Source organism: Haliotis rufescens, unplaced genomic scaffold, assembly GCF_023055435.1.
Source record: "Haliotis rufescens isolate VD_foot unplaced genomic scaffold, xgHalRufe1.0.p SCAF_12, whole genome shotgun sequence".
Taxonomy (NCBI): Eukaryota; Metazoa; Mollusca; class Gastropoda; order Lepetellida; family Haliotidae; genus Haliotis; species Haliotis rufescens.
In genome coordinates this window covers 35,463,037-35,487,253 of record NW_025963802.1, presented here as the reverse complement: position 1 = coordinate 35,487,253, position 24,217 = coordinate 35,463,037, and the positions used below count along the sequence as shown (strand labels likewise).

Here is a 24,217-nt window from a genome sequence, read left to right as displayed (position 1 = left end):
CATCAAAAGTCTAAAGTTCTCTACCTGAAACTGCCAATTCTTGACCCACAAGTATGGCGCTGACTTGGACAGCTTCATTACCACTGTCGGACAGTTGGACCTGGTGGACATCGTCGATCGTCCCCTTGAGCAACATCATCAACAGCTGCCCCTCGATCCGCTTCACTGCATCTACTGCATCTTGGCTCCAGGTGGCGCCCGTGGGCTTAATTCCTGTTGTGTCAAAGTGCAAGTGTAAGATTTAACCAAGGCTTAAGCAGCATAGCAGAACATGAATGTGTACAAGTATGTCCTGCACAAATGATGAAAACTAACTGTAGCCACACTCAGCAATATTCCAGCTAAATGGCAGGTCTGTAAATAATCGAGTCTGGACTAGACATCCAGTGATTAACATAATGACCATTGATCCACACAATCGATACAATGAATACAATGACATGCATCAACCAAGTCAGCAAGTCTGACCACCCGATCACGTTAGTCGCCTCTTACGACAAGCATAGTCACCTTTTATGGCAAGCATGCGTTGCTGAAGACCTATTCTACCCCGGATCTTCACTGGTCTGTCTGTACATAATCGAGTCTGAAACGGACAATGCAGTGATCGATATCATGAGCATTAGTCAACACCAATTGGGATACAATGACATGCATCAACCAAATGAGGGAGCCTTGCTGCCCGATCCTTTTAGTAACCTCTTAAGACAAGTATGGATTGCTGAAGATCAATTCTACCCCGGATCTTCACAGGGGACAAGCATGGGTGCCCGAAGACCGATTCTACCCCGGATCTTCACGGGGGACAAGCACGCATTGTTGAAGACAAATTGTAAACAGATCTTCACAGGGGACAAGCATGGGTGGCTGAAGACCAATTTTACCCCGGATCTTCACAGGGATTAAGCATGCGTGGCTGAAGATCAATTCTACCCTGGATCTTAACTGGGACAAGCACGCATTGTTGAAGACAAATTGTAACCAGATCTTCATGGGGAATAAGCACTGGTGGCTGAAGATCAATTCTACCCTGGATCTTCATGGGGGACAAGCATGGGTGGCTGAAGACTATAGTGAGTGAGCGAGTTGGGTTTAACGCCGCCTTTAACAGTATTCCAGTTGTATCACTGCGTATCAGCTTACTGTGGGAGGAAAGCCCGAAGTGATGCAGGTGAAACCCACGAGCACGGGTATGGTGCTGACAAACCCTAGAAACATAATCGGGGCGAAGCGGGATTCGAACCCACAATCATGGGTTTCTGCACAGCGAATCGCGGCGCCTTAGACGACTGGGCCACCCATGCCCCCTCCTGATACAATAGTATCTCGAAACTTAATTTGCACATGAATGCAATCATCATCACAGTTTCACACTGCACACCTAGATCACCCGTGAATACATATGGCCGATGTGTGCTGTAATAGAGACATGCATGTATTTAGTCAGTGGATTGTGTGCATAGTCGGGTCTCAGCTAAATTTGCCTGATTTCTTGGTCACAACAGTATCAACTGAGTTCGATAAATACATGAAAACAGGTCGAACAAGTAGGAAATAGCAGACGTGTCTTAGCAGCTTAAGAAATATACATTCATAACCTTTTTTCAGTTCTGAACATGTCAAGGACTCTCTGAAAATAATTAGACAAAATATTTGATATACCTTGTAATAAAGGCACAAATTATCTTTAGGGATTAAAATATGTCTACTTCTTATTTATAAGTATTTAAAAAAATAAGATACCTTCATAAAAAAGCACTGATTTTTAGTGATCAACATTTCTGTCTGATATATATGACTGTCTCCCAGCATGCTCTGTACAGATTACTCTGTACTGTGGAGCGTGTGGGACTTCCTGTAGCACCTAACAGGTCCCACTGTAGTCTACACAAGCACTACAGGGTGATGACGGTGCAGCCAGCATGTCAACAGGGGAAGGCAGGACGTATCAACTGAGTTGGATAAATACACAGCTCTTACAAAATATTGAAGTATGGTTTCAATGTACTGCAAAACAATTTTTGTATTGTGTGGTCTAATGTATGGGGATTGTCATGCTTTATCCACCAGCGGGTTACTACTTCTATATCCACCAGCTGGTGTTACTGCTTCTATATCCACCAGCTGGTGTTACAGCTTCTATTTCCACCAGCTGGTGTTACTGCTTCTATATCCACCAGCTGGTTACTGCTTCTATATCCACCAGCGGGTGTTACTGCTTCTATATCCACCAGCTGGTGTTACTGCTTCTATATCCACCAGCTGGTGTTACTGCTTCTATATCCACCAGCTGGTGTTACTACTTCTATATCTACCAGCTGGTTACTGCTTCTATATCCACCAGCTGGTGTTACTACTTCCATATCCACCAGCTGGTTACTGCTTCTATATCCACCAGCTGGTGTTACTGCTTCTATATCCACCAGCTGGTGTTACTGCTTCTATATCCACCAGCTGGTGTTACTGCTTCTACATCCACCAGCTGGTGTTACTGCTTCTATATCCACCAGCTGGTTACTGCTTCTATATCCACCAGCTGGTGTTACTACTTCCATATCCACCAGCTGGTGTTACTACTTCTATATCCACCAGCTGGTGTTACTGCTTCTATATCCACCAGCTGGTGTTACTGCTTCCATATCCACCAGCTGGTGTTACTGCTTCTATATCCACCAGCTGGTTACTGCTTCTATATCCACCAGCTGGTGTTACTACTTCCATATCCACCAGCTGGTGTTACTACTTCTATATCCACCAGCTGGTTACTGCTTCTATATCCACCAGCTGGTGTTACTACTTCCATATCCACCAGCTGGTGTTACTACTTCTATATCCACCAGCTGGTTACTGCTTCTATATCCACCAGCTGGTGTTACTACTTCCATATCCACCAGCTGGTGTTACTGCTTCTATATCCACCAGCTGGTTACTGCTTCTATATCCACCAGCTGGTGTTACTACTTCTATATCCACCAGCTGGTGTTACTACTTCTATATCCACCAGCTGGTTACTGCTTCTATATCCACCAGCTGGTTACTGCTTCTATATCCACCAGCTGGTTACTGCTTCTATATCCACCAGCTGGTTACTGCTTCTATATCCACCAGCTGGTGTTACTACTTCCATATCCACCAGCTGGTGTTACTGCTTCCATATCCACCAGCTGGTGTTACTGCTTCTATATCCACCAGCTGGTGTTACTACTTCCATATCCACCAGCTGGTGTTACTGCTTCCATATCCACCAGCTGGTGTTACTACTTCTATATCCACCAGCTGATGTTACTACTTCTATATCCACCAGCTGATGTTACTACTTCTATATCCACCAGCTGGTGTTACTACTTCTATATCCACCAGCTAAAGTTACTACTTCTATATCCACCAGCTGATGTTACTACTTCTATATCCACCAGCTGGTGTTACTGCTTCTATATCCACCAGCTGGTGTTACTGCTTCTATCTGCGAGCTGGTGTTACTACTTCCATATCCACCAGCTGGTGTTACTGCTTCTATATCCACCAGCTGGTGTTACTACTTCTATATCCACCAGCTGATGTTACTGCTTCTATATCCACCAGCTGGTGTTACTGCTTCTATCCACGAGCTGGTGTTACTGCTTCTATATCCACCAGCTGGTGTTACTGCTTCTATATCCACCGGCTGGTGTTACTGCTTCTATATCCACCAGCTGGTGTTACTACTTCTATATCCACCAGCTGATGTTACTACTTCTATATCCACCAGCTGGTGTTACTGCTTCTATATCCAACAGCTGGTGTTACTACTTCCATATCCACCAGCTGGTGTTACTGCTTCTATATCCACCAGCTGGTGTTACTACTTCTATATCCACCAGCTGGTGTTACTGCTTCTATCTGCGAGCTGGTGTTACTACTTCCATATCCACCAGCTGGTGTTACTGCTGCTACATCCACCGGCTGGTGTTACAGTTTTCCAATAGGTCTCCTCACCATGCAGGGAACACTTGAACACTGGAACCGGGAGCTCTAGGAACTCTGGCTGCATGGCCCGCAGGTCTGTCACTGTCATCTCCTCTAGAGATCCCACATCCAGCAGGCGAACACGGACAGCCACATCCTTCCGCTCGACCACCACACACCGGTACCACAAACCTGTAGAGAAAAGACGTAGTTAGACAGGTCCAGCAGGACAGAGGTCAAGAGGTCAAAAGTAGTGCAAGTTTTGGGGAAAAAAGATCATTACCTGCCATTGCATCTAGGTGTCAGTCACCATCTTGATAAACCAACAAAACTAATCTGCTGAGAAGTGTGGACATCATGATGGTCTTGTGTAGATACCAGTCTATAAGTCCTGTACACCCCAATAGTGACACATCAAACAAATTGTTTGTTTTTTTCAACATTCAATACCTTGTTTTTTAATTGGAACATAGTTGAGCAAGTGGAAAGTATTTGACCAATATGCTTTTCTGGGAGTGATGTATTTCTTTGACTAACCCCTCCTTAGTCCCAAACTTCCCCTCCCCCTCCCAAATCCAGGACTAATCCCTCCCCAGTCTCAGACTCCCCCTCCCTAGTGCCGCACTCCCCCCTCCCCAGTGCCAGACTCCCACCTCCCCGGGTCCCGGACTCCCACCTCCCCGGGTCCCGGACTCCCCCCTCCCTAGTCCAGGACACTACCCCCTCCCTAGTCCCGGGCTCCCCCCCCCCCCCCCCCCCCCCCCCCCCCACACACACACACACACTAGTCCCGGACTCACCCCCCCCCACTAGTCCCGGACTCACCCCTCCCTAGTGCTGGATCCCCCTCCCTCGTGCCAGACTTACCCTCCAATTCCGTACAGAAGAGCTGGTTCAACTGGGGGTCAACAGCAGGAGTTGTCTGCTCCTTGTGGAACAACCCCATGTTGCGGGTCAGAATGACGAAAGCTTCTTTGACTGTAAAAGAGAGATACAGAATGGTTAATATTCGAGAACTTGTCCAAGATGTCCTGAAAGACTGTCTACTAATCATGACAACAGAGAAATCACCCATCAATCTCTGACAAAATGATCCCCAAAAATCACTGGATTCCCATCTGACATGCTTGATTGCAAAAAATGAAATAATTTCTTGATTTCCTATTATTCTCTTTTTTTCTTAAAACCGACTAACATACACCTACATCAGTCTCATGTATCCATTTGTCAAAGCCCTTCACGAACAATACACTACATACATGTAGCTTTAAATATGTGAAATTATGTTTGGAAATATATGACCTGACACCATTAATTGCGTCTCAAAAACCAAAGAAATATTTCAGTTATCATATCACATGTCATGCCTTCAGAACATGTCCTTGCACTACGCACACCTGACACGTTGCACTCACCATCCTGGTCAGCAAGTTGGCAGTACAGAGAACCAGGGTGTTCAACACATGCCACAATTACAGGTGACTTGCCATCAGGTGGCGTTGTCAAGGCAACATCCTTTAGAGTGTAAACTGCCGAAGATGTCAAAGGGGGAGACAACTCATCATTCAAACATTGCCCATCCAACAAAGTGACCTTCACATCGTAAATGTCATCAGTCTTGGATAGAGCCAGGACCTGTACGACCGTGTTTGTATGTTGCTGGAGGAGCTCCAAGTGGGAGGCGGAGCCCTGTGGTACTTCTGCCAGTCGACATCTGATGGCGCGGAGTGGAAGTAACCAGGCAGAGTGGTCCAGTTTTCTAATGTCGGCGAATGGTACATTTTCTCTATTCCCATAATCCGCAAACATGACCTTGCAGTGTGAGTCGGTGACGCTTGTTACGACCGATCTGTACCAGTCCTTGTCTACGCTGAACTTAGCTCCAACCATTTCTCCCTGGGCCGGCGTCGTGTACGCGGGAGCCTCCGCGCACTTCTCCAGTGCGACCAACACCTTCCTTGCTGCATCCTCATCCTTATCCTCTATCTGCACATACTGCACGTAAAAGCAGTCACTTGACACAACTTCAATGATGGCAACCTGGACTGAAGTACCATCCAAGGGCAGTGTGTCGGTTTTGGGAACACCTGGAACATGTTCTTTCAATTTCCCAGCAACAGCAACAGAAATTGGCTCATCATTGACATCATACAGTTCAACACAAAGTCGTATGTCTTGTTTCAGCTTCACAACTGCCCGGACTTCCGTTCTAACTCCACCTGTGCCGGCCAGTCTTTTAAACAAGTCAGTGACGTCTTTTGGCCAGACTCCTGATTCAGGGGCAGTAACTCCGTGAAGCTGGCAAATAAGACACTGTATTGGGAATTGTGCAAAGGCCTCCCTGCCAGCACGAAGACGTGTATAGTCAATGTCCTCCACGTTGCCGAAATCCACGTAAAGGACCTTCACCTTGGTCTGGTCCACTTCTAAAACTTTGGCTCGATACCAACCATCATCTTTAGAGAACTGACCAATGACAAACTCTCCAACTGTAGGGCTGCAAGATAAGAAGTATATAGATGTATTAAGTCAAATGAATGTGATGAGGAGTGTCAGCGATCAGGAGTTTCACGCTATATTGATATAACGATTAAGAAGATTAACTATTCTGTATGAGTATACATAAGAAATTACCTGTACACGGGCAATTTCATGCTAAATATGAGTGAGTGAGTATGGTTTTACTCCGCTTTTAGCAATATTCCAGCAATATCACAGCGGGAACACCATAAATGGGCTTCACACATTGTACCCATGTCAGGAATCAATACCTGGGTCTTCGGCATGACGAGCGAACACTTTAACCACTGGGCTACCCGACCACCCCTAGATGTGAATGAAACATCATGTGACACCAACCACTGTTTTTCAGAAAGACAATGTGGTGATTTGGGTTCTGAAGTCGTATCACTGTTAATGCAATGATCTCCTTCTGCAACCGCAAAGATCGATCGCCAGCTAAAATGACTTGAGCTTGTATCACTAAGTAAAGACTATCTTAAAATGATGTCAATTAAAAGCAAGGCTCTCATTGCAGAACGTATCATGTCACAGTACATTAACAATTTGCTCTCTGTGATAGTTCATGCAGGTAACCAATTCGCGAAATCCCTTTCCCAAAATCATAATTTGGCGGAGGACAAGCGTAAAAGTGTAGTTTTAGGCTCAAAATCGAAATGGTTGGCATCTCTGAACTGGAACTGGAGTTTGATTTGTGTCTAGATCCACCCACCTCCGCCTTCATGAATGTCAAACAAACTAAAAGACGATGCTTTGAGAACAATATTTATGTTATTTGTAGCATGGTGTAAAACATATATATTCACCATAAAACAAGAAGTAAACAACAGCTGTACAAGGCCCAATACTCCCAAGGTTAACAACAACAGGCTCACCACTTAGGTCTCAATGAAGGGAAACTACCCTTGAATTTTGTTCTAATCCAACAAAACACATGCTAAAATATGGTTAGAATTGCTTGACTTTCAGTCAGTTTAGCTGACAAAGGGGGCCGTTGCGCAACACAAAGCAATCTCAGGGCTACAACCATCCCAACTCCCACACTTTAATGTTGACTTCTAACAGTTGGAAGTGCTAAGATCGCTTTGTGCAACAGGCCCCTGGGTGTTCAACTCAAAGCTGGCCAGAAAGCAATGGCTGCCAGGTCCTGACCTGGTGTGGGGTCCCTCCTGGGTGCATGCTGTCTCCACGTCCTGGAGGAGGGAGCGGAAGTTGGCCACGTTGTCGGCCTGCATGAGCTGGGCGGAGAAGTTGAAGGGCGACACACAGTCCAAGATGAGGATGGTCAGCTCCTGCCCCAGCTGCAGGGTTTGGGACAGCGACGTCATGTCCGCAACCATCAGGGGGCTGAAACCATGGAAACCACAGAACATCCATCACTGGAGACTAAATTAATAATGCATACATTTGTAAGTCTTACTCTAAATATATTGTAAAATCCTTTATCATAGGGGGGAAATGTGTATTTGTTGATCAATGACTCATTTATGTGACCAAGTGAGTGAATGTTGTTTTATGCCACAGTACATGCTATTCCAGCTGTTTCAAGCTGGCATGTAAATATGAGGAATCAGGTAAGTTGAATTTGTTGGATGGAAAACTTGCAGGGCCATTATCCACCCCTCAACTAAACTTTAAAAATTCATATTTTTATCTGATTTTGATCTTTTGAACAACGAGCAATTCACAGCAGTCTAAGGGAGGCAACTCTCATGGGGGCCATGTTCCACAAAATGATCTAAGTGCAAGGACTACTGTAAACCCATATTGAAATTTGGGAGTTACGATCGTCTTGGCACAAACATTGCTTTAGGGGATCGGTACCAGGGTACTGTTTGTAGAAAGAAGCATGTGACTCGACAACTACAACTCACCCCTTGGACCGAGCAAGTTTCTTCTCAATGAGCATGTCCTTCACCGGTGCCCCTGAAACACACAACAGGTCAGTTCAGAGTGGAAAATACAGTCTTTTTCTTCCTTTTCTCTTTGTCAACATTCTTGTCAAGTATCCCCTCCAGGAATTCTGCATATAGGTATTCTTCCATGTTCATTTTTTGAGCGAATTATGTTTTAGGGGCAAAATATCTCCCAGCATTCCCTGTACGGATTTGGTGGCTGGGGGCCTATTCCCATGGGATCATTGTGTGGACGTAGCTTTGTGGAACGGGACCCAGATAACATTGGTTTATGTTACAACATACAAGTGGACATGGGCTATGCACAGGGGAGACAACTGCTGTACTGGGCTAATACAAACAAATGACATTATTCATTACCTATCTTAACTCGTAACATGACTCTTTTGAGTTTAAATTCCTTCATATATAAGCACAGATTACATTCCTGGAATAATATTTACTGTCTAATATAAATGACTGTCTCCCAGCATGCCCTGTACAGAATACTCTGTGGAGCGTGTGGGATTTCCTGTAGCACCTAACAGGTCCCACTGTAGTCTACACAAGCACTACAGGGTGATAACGGTGCAGCCAGCATGTCAACAGGGGAAGGAAGGACTCTACACTGAGGACTGTTGTTTACTGGAGTCAGCCATACCTCCGTCAGGTAGGAACATCTGGCCTGTGTATCTGCCCTCCTCCTGTCCCTCGGCCTGGAACACACACACGCCCTGTGACAGCTCGGAGTGGAGCACAGACACTACCTCCTGGCTCCATCCCTCCTTCACTGGACGCACATCGTCAAGGCAACAATGGACTGCCTGCAGATAGAAATTTGATTGATTGATTGATTGATTGAGCGAGCGAATCAAAATCGAATAAGGATACAATACAGTGGGTAATCGAAGAGTGAGTGAGTGATTGATTGATTGATTGAGCGAGCGAGTAATTGTGTGTTAAGTTAGAGACAGGAATGAGGTGGTGATGACCCTTCAAAAGGTGGCATCTAATAGGTCCATGGCGTATCAAAATTGAATGAGGATACAATACAGTGGGTAATCAAAGATGGAGTGAGTGAGTGAGTGAAGCAGTTGGGCTTAACACCCTTTTGAACAGTTTTCAAATCCTATCACGTTGTGTCAGCTTACTGTGGAAGGAAAGCCCAAAGTGATGCAGGTCTCAATATGTTTACCAGTTTTGGTGAAACCCATAAGTACCTGGAAACATCATTGGGACAAACCAGGATTCGAACCCACAGGTTGCTGTCTTGCCCAAGGGAGGCAACTCTGCAGAGTGAACTGCGGCATCTTAAACTGACCCCTTGTGCTTCCAAACAAGGGCAGAAGTGATGTCACAACTATGTTCTCACTCGGTGTGTGGGGCCTTAAAACTAGAATTAATGCCCTCAGTGTCACTATGGGAAGGGGCAATTGTTGGCCTCGTTCAATATGGTGAAGTTATATCCTCATTTCCACTCACCTGGGCGGGGAGTTTGCACATTTCTTCCGTTACATTCCTAAGCTGCGAGTACGTCATGGTTGCCGAGTTGCCGTAGTCGAAGTAGAACACTGTGGCATTATCCGGGGCTTTTAGAGACCTGACAACAGCGCGATACCACTGCTGCTCAAACTGTCCTGCGACTACATCCCCCACCATCGGCGTTGTCACCTTGTCCGAGCTGCTGCCACAGACCTGAAAGGCAGCATGTCATACCTCACTAGTACAGTCTGGGTTCCCCCCAAGTAGTCCGGGTGAATCAGGATTCGAAATCACAATCATAGGTTTCAGGCATGCCCAAAGGGGACACTACTCTGCACAGCCAATTGCGGCGCCTTAGACAACTGGGCTACCTGTGGCCCCAGAAATGAGGAGAAACTTGACAAAAGACAAATCTTGTTACAAAACAAAACAGTGTTGTAACTTGTTCTTGTTGCACAAAACAGGTCCCTAGATTACCACACAGAACATTCAGGTAATAACAATGCATATTGTCCATGTAGAACAATCAGATGATAACAACGCATATTGTCCATTAGAACAATCATTTTATCTCTGAACATGAGCCAGTTTATATTTCAGTTGGTTCTCACCATCGACTGTGTATTGTAATGATTCACTGTTGCCATAGTTACAGGTCAGTGTACCTTGTTCATCTTCTCCTTCAGCTGCTCCAGTTTCTCCAGCTCCTCGTAGACGGCTGGCTGAATCCAGATCTCTGTCGGGCTCTCCATGTGGGTCACAACAACCTGCAACAACAAGCACCTGTAACAACCTGCAACAAGAGTCATCAGAAAGATGACATATCCCCCCCGTCAGCTTTCTGTAAAGTAACCACAAGTAAATGTGCAATTCTGTATGTAATGAGTCAAGAATGTTCTTTAAGAAGCATACATTGTTTACCAACAAAAGATCCACCATGGTCGCATCCATACGAAATGGAAAGTAAAACGTGTGTTTCTGTGGTTTTTTTTATGCAAACAAATGACAAATTACAAGAAACAAGCGTATAGTCAACGAAGTCATCTATATCCCCCACCCATTTTAACACGTTATGGTCCCAAATCAATAGCTGCAATGGAAATTCTAAAATAAACATTTCTAAAACTCCTTAATATCAAATGGCACCTGTTCAGTATGTACTTTATATATGGACATGCAATGAACCCACCCTATGTGAAAACTTAAATCAAACTTGCTGCCATGGAAAAGTTAAAAAAAATAAAATAATAATTCCTAAATAGCAAAAGGCACCAGTTCAGTATGTGCCTGGTAGACATGCAAAGTTTTGTAAGAGAGTATTTAACAGTTTTTGAGTTACGCTCCGGAAACGAACACCACCCTTATAGAACCTAAGTCCAACTTGTTGCCATGTAAACGTAAATAATAAAAATTTCTAAAATTCCTAAATAGCAAAAGGCACCAGTTCAGCATGAGTCTGATAGACATTCAAAGTTTTGTAAGAAAGTTTTGAATGGGTTTTGAGTTGTGCTCCGGAAACGAACTCTGCCCTATAGAACCTAAGTCCAACTGGTTGCCATGGAAATGTAAAAAATAAATATAAAAAAAATTCCTAAATAGCAAAAGGCACCAGTTCAGTATGTGCCCGGTAGACATGCAAAGCTTTGTAAGAAAGTATTTAACGGTTTTTGAATTACGCTCCGGAAACGAACACCACTCTTATAGAACCTAAGTCCAACTTGTTACGATGGAAACGTAAAAATAAAAATTTCTAAAATTCCTAAATAGCAAAAGGCACAACTTCAGTATGTGACTGATAGATATGCCAAGTTTCGATCAAATACACTGAATTATTTTCGAGTTCTGCCCCAGAAAAGGAAATGATTACGGACGGACGGACAGACTGGCTGATCGCTCTATCCCCCCGCATTATATGCTGGGGGGATAACAACAAGCACCCGTCAACAGCCTGCAACAACAAGCACCTGTCAACAACCTGCAACAACAAACACCTGTCCACAACCTGCAACAACAAACACCTGTCCACAACAAGAACCTGTCAACAACCTGCAACAACAAGAACCTGTCAACAACCTGCAACAACCATTTCAGCCCCTGGTTAATGGTTAATACATGCACCAAGTTTTGATGAAATCTTTCAGTTTTCAAGTCATGCTCCGGAAACGAAACACTGATGGACAGACAGACTGGATAATGACTAAATCTCTCTAAAGACGATCATAAATCCCACACCTTAACAAAGACTAACAACAATCGTAGGGCTAAGATCGTTTTGTGGAACAGACCCCAGGCCCGTTCCACCAAGCAATCTTAGCGCTAAGACGATCATAACTCCCACACCTTAACAAAGACTTACAACAATCGTAGGGCAAAGACTCACCTGAACAGCACTGCCGACAGGTAGCTGTGTCTTTGTAATGTTCTTGAACAAAAACCGAGTCACCACCTTTGGACTCGAGACTGTTTTCTTGCCGGCTAGACTTGCAGCTGCACCCTGTTTCGCACTTGCTGGCTGCTGGTGAGATTTAGTATGGCCACCACTAGCTGGCTTCTTATCTTTAGGAGGAGAGTTTTCACCCTTTTTCTTATTTTGCTTGGCCTTGGTGTTTGTCTTTCCTCCACGCCCATGGCTGCCACGCCCACCACCCCTCCCACTTTCAGAGGAGGAGTCACTGACGTCCCGTGATGACTTCCTTCCAGTCTTGCTGTAATATTGCTGTGAGGAAACAATCACTTTCTTGACATCGTAAAATAAATGTTGGTTTCATCAAATGGCGCAACGATTTAGGCACAAATAATATTTAACAGTAATTCAGTATAATTTAAAAACGATACCTATTTCAAAATTTATTTCTGTGTTCCAGTAATTTGGGTAAAAATACAATAACAAGTTTGGGTATCATTTGTATCACTTAAACTAAAATATACACAGAAATTCATCACAAATTTTCTTCTTTATAATTGATTGACAAAACAATGGAAATGTGGAAGTGACTTTTCTCTCACACTGTTATTTCCCCTGTATCCATGACTACAAAATGTCAGCGATTGGCCATACTGGCTTTGACATCATCATATGTATGGAACTGCCGTGATATAACGGGAATATTGTTCAAAGAAGTATTAAACCCAACTCACTCACTCACTCCCATACAAGAAGTTACATCTGTCACGAGTGGGATGTACTGACTTTTCAAGTACACAAATATCCAGCTCAAAGTTCGCACACAATGCATGTAAGAAATACATCATTATGAGTTGACATCTTACAAAGAACTATTTTCAATGAGTGAGTGAGTGACAATAAATTCTATGTTTAAACCAGACTCTCTGAATGGCAACTCAAGTGTGAACAGAATCAACTGTGGTGTGACAAGCAAGGGAAGCATCACAGTGTGACACGATGTCCGTACAGGCTGCTCGGCTGACTTGTATGGTTTTTTTCAAGACGGAAACGGGCTAATGAAGATTCTGTAAAGAGTTTGTTTAACGCCACTCTCAGCAATATTCCAGCTATATGACGGCGTCTGTAGAAAAAAATAATATCTGGACCAGACAATCCAGTGATTCACATCATGAGCATCAATCCATATAATTGGGTTACGATGACATGCATCAACCAAGTCAGCGAGCCTGCCCACCCGATCCTGTTAGTAGCCTCTTACAACAAGCACAGCCGCCTTTTACGGCAAGCATGGGTTGCCGACAACCTATTCTAACCCGGATCTTAACGGGTCTCCTTAGATGATACAATGACCCACCTCATAAAAGTCGTCATTCACATAAACCTCAAACCGGTTCTCCAGTTCCTCCATCGAACAACTTCCCATTTCACTATGAACAGAATAAACACACAGTAAACATGGTGTAAAGTAAACACTGAAGTTTGACGCATAAATACCTTTCAGGACCATAACTTCATTTTGGACACTACAGACCATCAGCAGATAATGAGCGGATAAGGGGCTGATCACTTGATTTTCTGGCACATGGAGCACCAGGATTTATAAAAGAAATAAATGATTTATTCCTGAATAAGCTGGAAAAATAAGAAACTTTTTTTCTCAGATTTGAAAAGATAAGCATATTCTGTCTCACCTTATTTCTTGACAGCAATTCTTGTGTCGCCCTTCCCAGTCCTTCCGCTGACACTCAGAGGAGCAGTATGGCATCTTGCACCGAGCGCACTGCAGCTTGCCTGGACAACAAACTCGGGGTATGAATGAGTTCCCAACAATGGTCAGCAGCAATGAGAGAGGAGGAGGCGAAAGGGAAAGACCATATTTTTCTTGAGTATAGTGTGTACCCAAGTATAATGCACACCCCTCTCTAGAGGATTCAGTATTTTGGAAATAAATTTTTAATTATTATGCAGAAAATATTTACACCGTATCCCTTCAGTGAATTCCGGTAAACTAACGGGTGAGGAGAAACTTGGTCAGTACACATATGAAATGAAATTTGAGGTAGAAAATCACCAAACATGTTGATCTACCATTTAAATTGTATTTAAATTGTATTTAATGTTCTGCTAGGCATTGTTTTACATCCAGGGATTAAGATTACCTTGCATATTTTCTTGTAAACTAAGCCGGGAAAAGCAATCAGCAGTACTCACGTTTTCATGGAAACTACTTTTAATTTGGTTAATACTTACCCAATGATATAACTTTAAAGGATTTTAATTCAAGGATATGGACAAATTGTATCTGAAACCATTTTTTTTATCAGGAATAATATATTCCAATATCATGTTATTTTAGTTGCACCTTTATTTAATAAATTTAAATCAATAATAACCCTAAGCGTAGCACTCCGGTGCAGCTGATACTGATTGCCGGTTATTATTTTTCAATGAAACAATTTGACCAGTCACCATCGAGTCTCCTGCGCACGTGATCGCGAGAACTACATGTTGACATAGAATCGTCAAACTACAACAAATATGACTTTTAACGGGTCAAAGTATGGCATTTATTATGTGTATCTATTCTCTGTCAACTAATGTTCGTTTCAAGGCGTCAATAGTGGTAATCTGACCGTGGTTGCTGTTAATAACACAATTTTGATGAAATTAATTAAAACAATGTTAAAGGTAATTTTTAATAAAATTAATGAAATAAGTTACAAAGTCCTTATCTACAATGAACACTTTTTATAACCAGACAGAGTAATTACATGATAAATTTGCATACTTCAGTATGGATTTGTTGACATGGTATTTCCGGTGTTACATGCTCACGGTTATGTCTTTGCGTTGGGGGAACAACACATCAAAACTCATTATGGTGTGTATAATACGCACAGCTTCTACACAGCTGTGTTTTTTTTGGGGGGAAAAGTGTGCACTATACTAAAAAAGAAATACGCTCAAGCCTGACAGTTCAATGACCACCATCCTTTTAGTTACGCCTAGGATTGTCAATGAGGTGTGGTGTCAGTGTCTTAGCAGTCTACACCAAGGCTAAACTTGTTTTGTTTGTTGTTTAACACTGCACTCAGCAACATTCCAGGAATATATGGCAGTCGGGAAATAACTGAGTGTGGACCAGACAAAACAGTGATTGACATCATGAGCATCGATCTATGCAACTTGGATATGAAGGCATGTATTAACCAAATCGCCAAGCCTGACATCCAGATGAGGAATTCCCACACAGATCTTCAGTTAAACTACATAGAATCGAAGAACCACATATGGTTAAACAACAGTGTGTTGACAACCAACTTTCACAGCTCACCTTTCTTTTTGCAGAACAAGCAGGGTCGCTCGCTGTCCACTGTCACAGGCTTCTCTGTAAAGAAATGAATATGGATGTCACGTGTGACGTCCACACAAGCTCTCCAACTCGAAGCTACAAATAACTTGTAAACAAGCAACTTCTGAGAATGATCCCAAAACAAAATTTACCTTCATTAGGAGAATATTTTTCTCAAATTGTAACAAAGTCAAACACATACTGTCCAATATTTCAAGAGTCCGAAATAGCTCACCTGGTGCCTGTATATTAAGACAGACTGATGCTTAATATACACCTGCTTGTGTGATTTGAAAGTGACACACAGCGGTATCGTCACTTTTTAGAGAAGTTGCTTGTAAACAGGAGAGTACCCTGATCAACATGCAGCATAATTGTGTCTTAGGTCAGAGTGAGTGAGTGAGTTGGGTTTAACGCCACTTTAAACAGTATTCCAGTTATATCAAGGTGTGTCAGCTTAATGTGGGGGGAAAGCCTGAAGTGATGCATGTCTCAGACGTTTACGCTTCGGTGAAATCCCCGAGCACAGATATGGTGCCAACAAACCTAGAAACATAATCAGGGCGAACCGGGATTCGAACCCACAATCACAGGTTTCTGGCGTGCCCAAGGGACACAACTTTGCACATCGAATTGCGACGTCTTGGACGACTGGGCCACCCGTCTTAGGTCAGAGAAAATCAGTGTAACATTAAAGAGGTAGCCCCAAGTGAATGAATAAGGACAGGTTTACTTTGTTTTAAGCAATATGCCAGCACAGAAGAAAAATGACTTTGACCTTCTTTAATGCAAGGTCTAGTCAAGGTAATAATTCCATCATCGCTACTGATCACGGAAATAAAGAAATTTCTTCTTTGATAAATACATTGTAAATCAATATTATACAAATATAAATACATTTACATTTTCTGCCAAACAGAAAGATCGTGGATGAGAATGGATATTTTCCTTTTCAGCTGAAACATTTTTGCAACAGAGCATGGTCCATAATTTGAGAATTTTATGGGAGAAGCCATCAGATTTAACAAATTAGTGGTCACTAAAATTCGCATTCCTGAAAGATGTGTTGATGGAGAGGTACACATGATCACTACACTAAAATGTTATCACTTTCAGCTCACAACCAACCTCTTGCTACTCGCTCCGTGTCTGTGGAGTAGCCAGACCTATTTTGGTCTGGGGCAGTGTTCACTTGACCTCGACCACGACCGCGTCCACGTCCATAGTAGTTTGGATTAACTTCCTGAAATGGGAAGGTGTGCGCCAGGGGCCCGAACGGCATGCCTCGGCCCATAGGGAACGTCCTGGTAGGATCCTGATAATGGCCGCCCCCCTGGAAGTGGCCTTGGTAAGGGAAGCTCCCATATGCTCGCCCCATCCCTGGCCCATTGTACATATTTCCACAATCACCGTATCCCCCCCTTCCACTGAAACCATGGAAACCGTTCATGTCTCTTCCTGGGGGTGCAAAGTTGTTATTGGTATTTCCAAATCCGACAGCAAATCCTTGCCCCATCCGGCTCAACGGCAGCTCCAAGCCTTGGCCCTGACCACCAGGGTAGCCAGGGAAGTGACCAGGGTTACCAGAGTTACCATGGTAACCTCCTCTGCCACGTTGACCACCTCTGCCCCCTTGACCTTGGTAGGGGTAACAGCCAGGGGCCACAACTCCTCTCTGACTTTCATAAGGATGACTTCCAAGTAGGCCATTGTTCCTCTTGTCTGCAAAAGAAATAAGCGTTTCTTGAAAACAAATACCAATGGCTGCTGTGGATTTGAACCTCTTGAACAAATTGGGGCATCATTGGTGGGAGCAAGTGTGTGAAGTTTCAGTGTCATTGGTCCAATGGTTTCTGAGGAGATGATACCGAGCAACCAGGCCATGGTATAAGCTCACCTGACATTCACTCAGGTAATCAAAAAATAGGCAGGTTCATGTTACACAATTTTAATTCTTATTGTTGGATAATTCATCATAAATATTAAATATGTCAAATCTGGCAACTCCTGATTTAAATGAGTGAGGTTGCACTTTGACCGTGTCCAGCAGCTGGACCACGTTACTAGAATTACAGAGCAACTTCCAACTATAGAATCAGGCCAGTACAGCAACACAACAGGTGAGGTGAAATAGGGTTTAACGTCGCGTCCAAGATTATTGCACTTATATAGCGACGTGCATGTACGTGTGTGTGTTTGTGTGGCTGCTTGTACTAGTCTGGACTGATGCTGATTTATAGTGCTAGCTCACTGAGATACCATGCCGCAGTTTAACATGAATACCCCATACCCGACCAGTCCTTGTTTTAGCCCCTTAATGCCGGGCGCCAGACAGGGTAACAACAAGTACCATCTTTTAATATCTTTTGGTATGACGCAGTCGGGGATCGAATCCCGGACATTCCGCTCTCCGGGCGGCACTCTACCACTAGACCACAGAGGCGGTCGCAACAAAACAGCCATCTGAAATTGAGGGCTTTTGGACCAGGCACACCGCTGGTGGATAACATGGGGCAGTCTGCACTTTCAGGGCATGAAGACAAATCAGCCGTGTCTCACTATGTCCACAATACACCTGGCACGCCAACAATGAAGTGTGATGACCAAGGGAGCATCCCCGGAGAGACACGTCGCTAAATGAGACACGCCACTACACTATACACCTGGCACACCAACAATGTAGTGTCAGGACCAAGGGAGCATTCCCGGAGAGACACGTCGCTAAATGAGACACGCCACCACACCATACACCTGGCACACCAACAATGTAGTGTCAGGACCAAGGGAGCATCCACTGACCTTGACCGGGCCTGCGATCTGTTGTCTCAGTATCCGTCAATTCATCCAACAACTCTGCTCGTCCCCGACCAGTTCTATCAATGGCAACATAACAGATTTACTGGTATGTCATCAGTGTCTGCTCTGGCTTAAAGTTTCTTGGGGTCAGTTGGACCCCTTCAGCATAAAATTAGGGGTCCCAAACAAAAATGGAGGGGTCCAATTTGTAGCATCATAATATAACATAAACAACAGAATACAGTGGTTGTGAAAAATCAGACATCTTTTCGCAACTGCAAAATATCAACAAACAGGCAAAGTGAGAGAAAGGTTCACATCAGGACACATCCTGCTCTCAGGACCAAGAGGTTTACATTAAGGGACAAACAATTTCTTAAAATGGAAATTTGATACTAATGAATATTTTAACACAAAACTATCCATGTTAATATCTAACTTTGTAAATGAAAAGGCAGTACACGGGTGATCAGCCATTGGTAAGGGGTCATAGGGGCAGACATTTGTTAATGTTTATATCTAGATCTTCCAATGATTTGAAGTTTATGGATTCAGTCAAGTTCAATGGCTGTTCTGATGCTACTGTACTGAGTAGTGAGTTCATGTCGTAACTGTGACAATGATCAATGAGTCATAACATAATTGGGATATCAAATAGTTTTTTTAAGTAAGAGTATGTTCAGGATCCAGCATTTCCTTCATAAATCTAGTCAACAATGAACATGTTTCAGGTGCTATAAATGTTAAAACATGTCATTTACACTAATAACGGTTCTGTCAAAATGTGTTTTGCAATTCTTAATATAACCCACAAGAGATTGAATTATAATCAGCTTGATAAGTCTGTTGTAGAATAACTAAATATTCAGAGTCCGCTAAATAAAAACAATGCTTACATTCAAGTGTCCGCATTTATTCTTTATCATATACAGTATGGCAGTATCGATAAATCTCGAAATCCACACAAACTGTCGACTGTTTACTTATGCAAATCTAAGCACGATATATTTCATTGCATGATTGAATACAGGACTCGTTGCGGTATGTCACGGCTACTTGTACACACGTTAACTTCTTTATGATAGTTTCTGGGATGTTTTTGAAGTGGAATTACCCCTACCTCCATTCGAAATTGATACGAAAAAGAACCCATTTGTTTAAACGAAGTCCCTTGATCAAACCTCGGTCGTATGTAAAATACAAAACAGGACGTGATGTAAACCATATAACCCACACAGGAACTTTGTTTACCAAACTCGGTAAAGAAAATCAGCATCGATCAATCCAATGAACAAAAAATATTTGAATCACATATTTAATAAGGTTATAAGCGTGCCCCATTTCAATCTACTGCGATAACATAGCGTACCATCCTACACGGTCGCTCGATTTCGCGGGTCACTGTTACCACGTTCTGAAGTATACCCTTCATGTGCCGGGCTATTTTTAGTTTGACACAAGGTCGGGAAATTTTCGACCAATCAAGCTAAATGAATTACGACTATATCCGACCTGCTTAATATGCGGCACCTGATTGGCTGAAGCAAAGCTACGGACCATACCAAACATTAATACATGCAAAACCGAAAATAGATATAGGTCAAGAAACCGGTTTGGGTATTTGTCATAAACAGGGAGAGAATAATGAAACTGGTTTGGTTTAGCAAACGGAAGTGTTAATCAACATGCTTCCCGGTCTTGTTTGGCAACAAATACCTTTACGCAAAGACGTACGTCTTTGATTTACGATAACAGTGTCAATTCGATATGAAATTAATAACGCCCCAGTCACTGCGTCCACGAGACCCACACATGTTACGCAGGTGCGTTCAAACTCATTTTTGTGCGTCCAAGACGCAAAAACGCGCTCTTCAGCCAACACTGATGTCATGTTTATAATGTATTTCATAATAAAATACACCTGAAAACCAAAAATATATATAAGCATTACACTTGAGAAAAAAAACAATGCCTGAAACTACTGTCATTTTGCCTCAATACAAACAATACACAAGTCTACACACCAGTCTCATCTACTACTACTACTACTACTACTACTACTACTACTACTACTACTACTAACCTTGGTCGGCTGCCTTGGAAAGATCTACCCTGCAAAACAAATAGTTCTTCAATGACAACAGTTTCACATCAAGATTATAGCTTCAGTAGAAAACTAGTTCTGTACCACAAAATGGCAAATGTGGCAACTAGAATTTTCCATAATCAGGTAATCTGTGATCTGAAGTTTGATCCCTGGATAACATGAAGGATAAATGCAAGAACAGTGAACATTCACATTAAACATGAACCCTGCTGTAGGTAAGACCATCTGCGTCTCCCACCAACATGATGGTTGATGATGGCTTGTTGTTGAACGCCGCACTCAGCAATATTCCAGCTATATGACGGTGGTCTGTAAATAATCGAGTCTGGACCAGACAATCCAGTGATTGCCATAATACCGTATATCGCTGTGTATAAGGCGAGTTTTTCGTACCTAAAATGAGGGGGCTAAGAAGGGGGGTCGTCTTATACACGGAGTCGAAGATCTCACATTTTTTTTCCACTGGCGATGTCAACCGGCGTCCGATAGCCAGCCCAGCATTTGACAATAAAACTTCGCATTTCGTCCTAAATAACTGTTCCAATAACTATTTCCATACATAAACATGATTTGTATCTCTTTTCCTTGATTAAAGTTTAATAATTTCTGCAAATAAAGTTGAAATGACCCTCTCCTCGATGCAGATTGTCAAACCAGCTGACACGGTGAAACAATCAACATCTGTGAGTAGAGAGCCGGAAGTACCGGTAATCATTTGCATATTGCACATGTGACCTAATATGTGATAACCGGTGAAGCTGAAATCAATTCCCGCTGTTTTTACAGTTGTATTTACAAGTGTTGGAGACGGTGTGTACAAGTGATTGAGGAATAAACACGCTGAATGTGAAGCAAACATAAGCCTAGTTAGTTACAACATAGTTAATTGGCGATTAAATTACTCACCATTGTCTCTTATATGTTATTACTTCATAAATGAATTTTATTTTACGGGCACCAATTTGGTGTCGTACCGTGTAAACACAAAATGGCGACGTGTGCTGGAGTTACACACGCGACCTATCATTGTAGAAAAAAAACAATGCAAGATAAACATATTTCTATTGCATATATAAGGTTTGTGTGCGCACTTGTGATGTGTGCGAAATACGCATCAGTCGGAACGCGCACATTAAATCTCCAAAGTAACTAACTAACTAATTTGTGATGTCCGTGTGCGAAATACGCTAGTCGGCAAGAGCACGTTAAATCTTCTACCGGTATATCAGTCAGACTTGTGATGTGTTTCATTCCAGGTCGCCTTATACACGGAGTATAGGATTTTGGGTTGATTTTTAAGGCGTGTACAGGGGGGTCGTCTTCTACGTGGGGTCGCCTTATACACAGCGATATACGGTAAGCATCGATCCACGCAATTGGGATTGATGACATGCATCAACCAAGTCAGCAAGCCTGACCACCCGATCCCGTTGGTCACAAGGGCCTTGGAGATCATGTTGGGCAAAAGTGAGTGAGTGAGTGAGTTGGGTTTAACGCCGCTTTTAACAGTATTCCAGTTATATCACGGCGTGTCAGCTTAATGTGGGAGGAAAGCCCGAAGTGATGCAGGTCTCAGACGTTTACCACTTCGGTGAAACCCAGGAGCACGGGTATGGTGCTGACATACCTAGAAACATAATCGGGGTGAACCAGGATTCAAACTCACAATCAGAGGTTTCTGGCGTGCCCAAGGGACGCAACTGCACAGCGCCTTAGACGACTGGGCCACCCGTGCCCCCTGTTGGGCAAAAGAGCTAATGAAGACGCTGACAGATCGTCATTCATTTCCAATTAGGACTTCGGGAGTAAGAGCAATGTGCAATTTGTAATGCAGGATAAGTTATAAATAGAAAATCTATCCTGTCGCACACTATACATTTCATCCTTTATCTTCGATCCTGGTGTGGAAACTACCTGAGAACAAAGTTTCCAGCTTAAAAAAAAAACAACACCTCCCAAGGAATAATGTTACCCGAACTGTCTTTTCTGAACATCCATTGTGACCTTCGGATCACCATACCGCATCTAAAGACACTGTAAAATTACATTCTGCCAATATTTTCTAGTGGTCTTTATGTTATCCCATGAGTTATCTCCTTTTGTATTCCACGCTCCCGCTCTTAGTCGTCGGTTTGTCTGGTCCATACATGACTATGTACAGACTGCTGAGACAGAGCTGTAACACTCCAGACTAATGCATTATTATAGCTAAAATGGATAGAATTATCATTAAACAGACTGCATGTTATCAGAAATGAGCGGGCCACTGTAACTTGATAATGCCCTCATATTGCTTGACGACAGGCCATTATCACGCCCGTTGTTAGGTGACGTCATAGGATAGGATAGGTGACGTCACGTTCAATAGTGACGTCATCTGGTTTATTCTATGATGTTTCCATATTTGTAAAAGTGGGTCAGTGACATTCATGTTGACTGCAGTAAATGTTTCAAACCCGATATTGTTTCTTTTTATTTGATAAAAAAATTCCATCCATTTTAGCTATAAGAACGGTAACGCTATTTTTCAGGGCATTATCATTTGCAGAAGCCCTCGGTCTTTTCAACTGCCCTCCTTCGTAGGGCAGTTAATGGAAAACCTAAGGCTTCTGCAAATGATAATGCCCTGAAAAATAGCGTTACCCTTAAAACATTACTCACTCTCAATGCTACTCCAGTGCTGCTACTGCTTACCTTGTTACTGCGTTCATCGGAGTCGCTTCCCATGTTGCTCCTTCTCCCACCATTCAACTGACTGAGAAACTCCTCGTCTTCCTGCAAGGAGGGAAATGCACCACACAAACCTTGAGTTCTGATAACCTATTCAACATCACCAAACAGATCGACAGGGATCCCATTATCAAGGGATGTAATCACCAATCATAAGTTTTTAATTTTCAATATCAACAAATAAGAGCTTCGGATTCCATGGGCACAGAAAAAACGTGCCTTGTTTCACATTTGGCTTGTTCTAATGTCAAGAGGCACCTATAAAAAATTAAATAATGTTGATTTCAAGTTAAAAAATACAAGTATCTAAATGAGTGAGTGAGTTGGGTTAACCTAGAAACATAATTGGGGCGAATCGGGATTCAAACCCACAATCATAGGTTTCTGGCTTGTCCAAGGGACGCAACTCTGCACATCGATCTTTTAATGTGGGGAAGATATTAAGGGTAGACTGATAAGAAAACAAGAATGTAATATTCCAAATCCAGGACAAGACATACCTTTCTTTTGCGTGCTCGGGCTGCTTTTTCTTCTTGAGAGAGAGCAACCTGCACTTTCAGTCGGTGGTTTCTGATGACAAAACCGTCCATCCTCCGGATTCCCTCCTCCGCCTCTCGGATGGAGGACATTTCCACATATCTGAGCCAGAAACAAACACATCACAGCAAGTTGTCAACTGACAATCAGAAACAAACATCATAGCAAGTTGTCAACTGACAATCAGAAACAAATATCACAGCAAGTTGTCAACTGACAGTCAGAAACAAACATCACAGCAAGTTGTCAACTGACAGAAACAAACATCAAAGCAAGTTGTCAACTGACAGTCAGAAACAAACATCACAGCAAGTTGTCAACTGACAGTCAGAAACAAACATCACAGCAAGTTGTCAACTGACAGTCAGAAACAAACACATCACAGCAAGATGTCAACTGACAGTCAGAAACAAACATCACAGCAAGATGTCAACTGACAGTCAGAA

The 24,217-nt window shown here is 42.9% G+C and overlaps 1 protein-coding gene across 1 annotated transcript in view; it reads right to left on the bottom strand.

Moving 5' to 3' along the window:
* Nucleotides 1–24,217, bottom strand: part of LOC124136611 (tudor domain-containing 6-like) — a 49,570-nt gene that overhangs the window by 7,530 nt on the left and 17,823 nt on the right. The window contains exons 6-23 of the mRNA XM_046502587.2: nt 23,735–23,873; nt 23,199–23,279; nt 20,481–20,509; nt 18,401–18,474; nt 16,730–17,323; nt 15,584–15,637; nt 13,941–14,040; nt 13,604–13,676; nt 12,223–12,558; nt 10,508–10,609; nt 9,843–10,055; nt 9,022–9,184; nt 8,340–8,391; nt 7,618–7,812; nt 5,361–6,442; nt 4,813–4,923; nt 3,976–4,137; nt 25–213 (exon numbers count right to left, since the gene is read on the bottom strand). Coding sequence (XP_046358543.2) covers nt 25–213; nt 3,976–4,137; nt 4,813–4,923; nt 5,361–6,442; nt 7,618–7,812; nt 8,340–8,391; nt 9,022–9,184; nt 9,843–10,055; nt 10,508–10,609; nt 12,223–12,558; nt 13,604–13,676; nt 13,941–14,040; nt 15,584–15,637; nt 16,730–17,323; nt 18,401–18,474; nt 20,481–20,509; nt 23,199–23,279; nt 23,735–23,873 — 3,749 coding nt within the window. The remainder of the gene's footprint in view (nt 1–24; nt 214–3,975; nt 4,138–4,812; nt 4,924–5,360; nt 6,443–7,617; nt 7,813–8,339; nt 8,392–9,021; nt 9,185–9,842; nt 10,056–10,507; nt 10,610–12,222; nt 12,559–13,603; nt 13,677–13,940; nt 14,041–15,583; nt 15,638–16,729; nt 17,324–18,400; nt 18,475–20,480; nt 20,510–23,198; nt 23,280–23,734; nt 23,874–24,217) is intronic.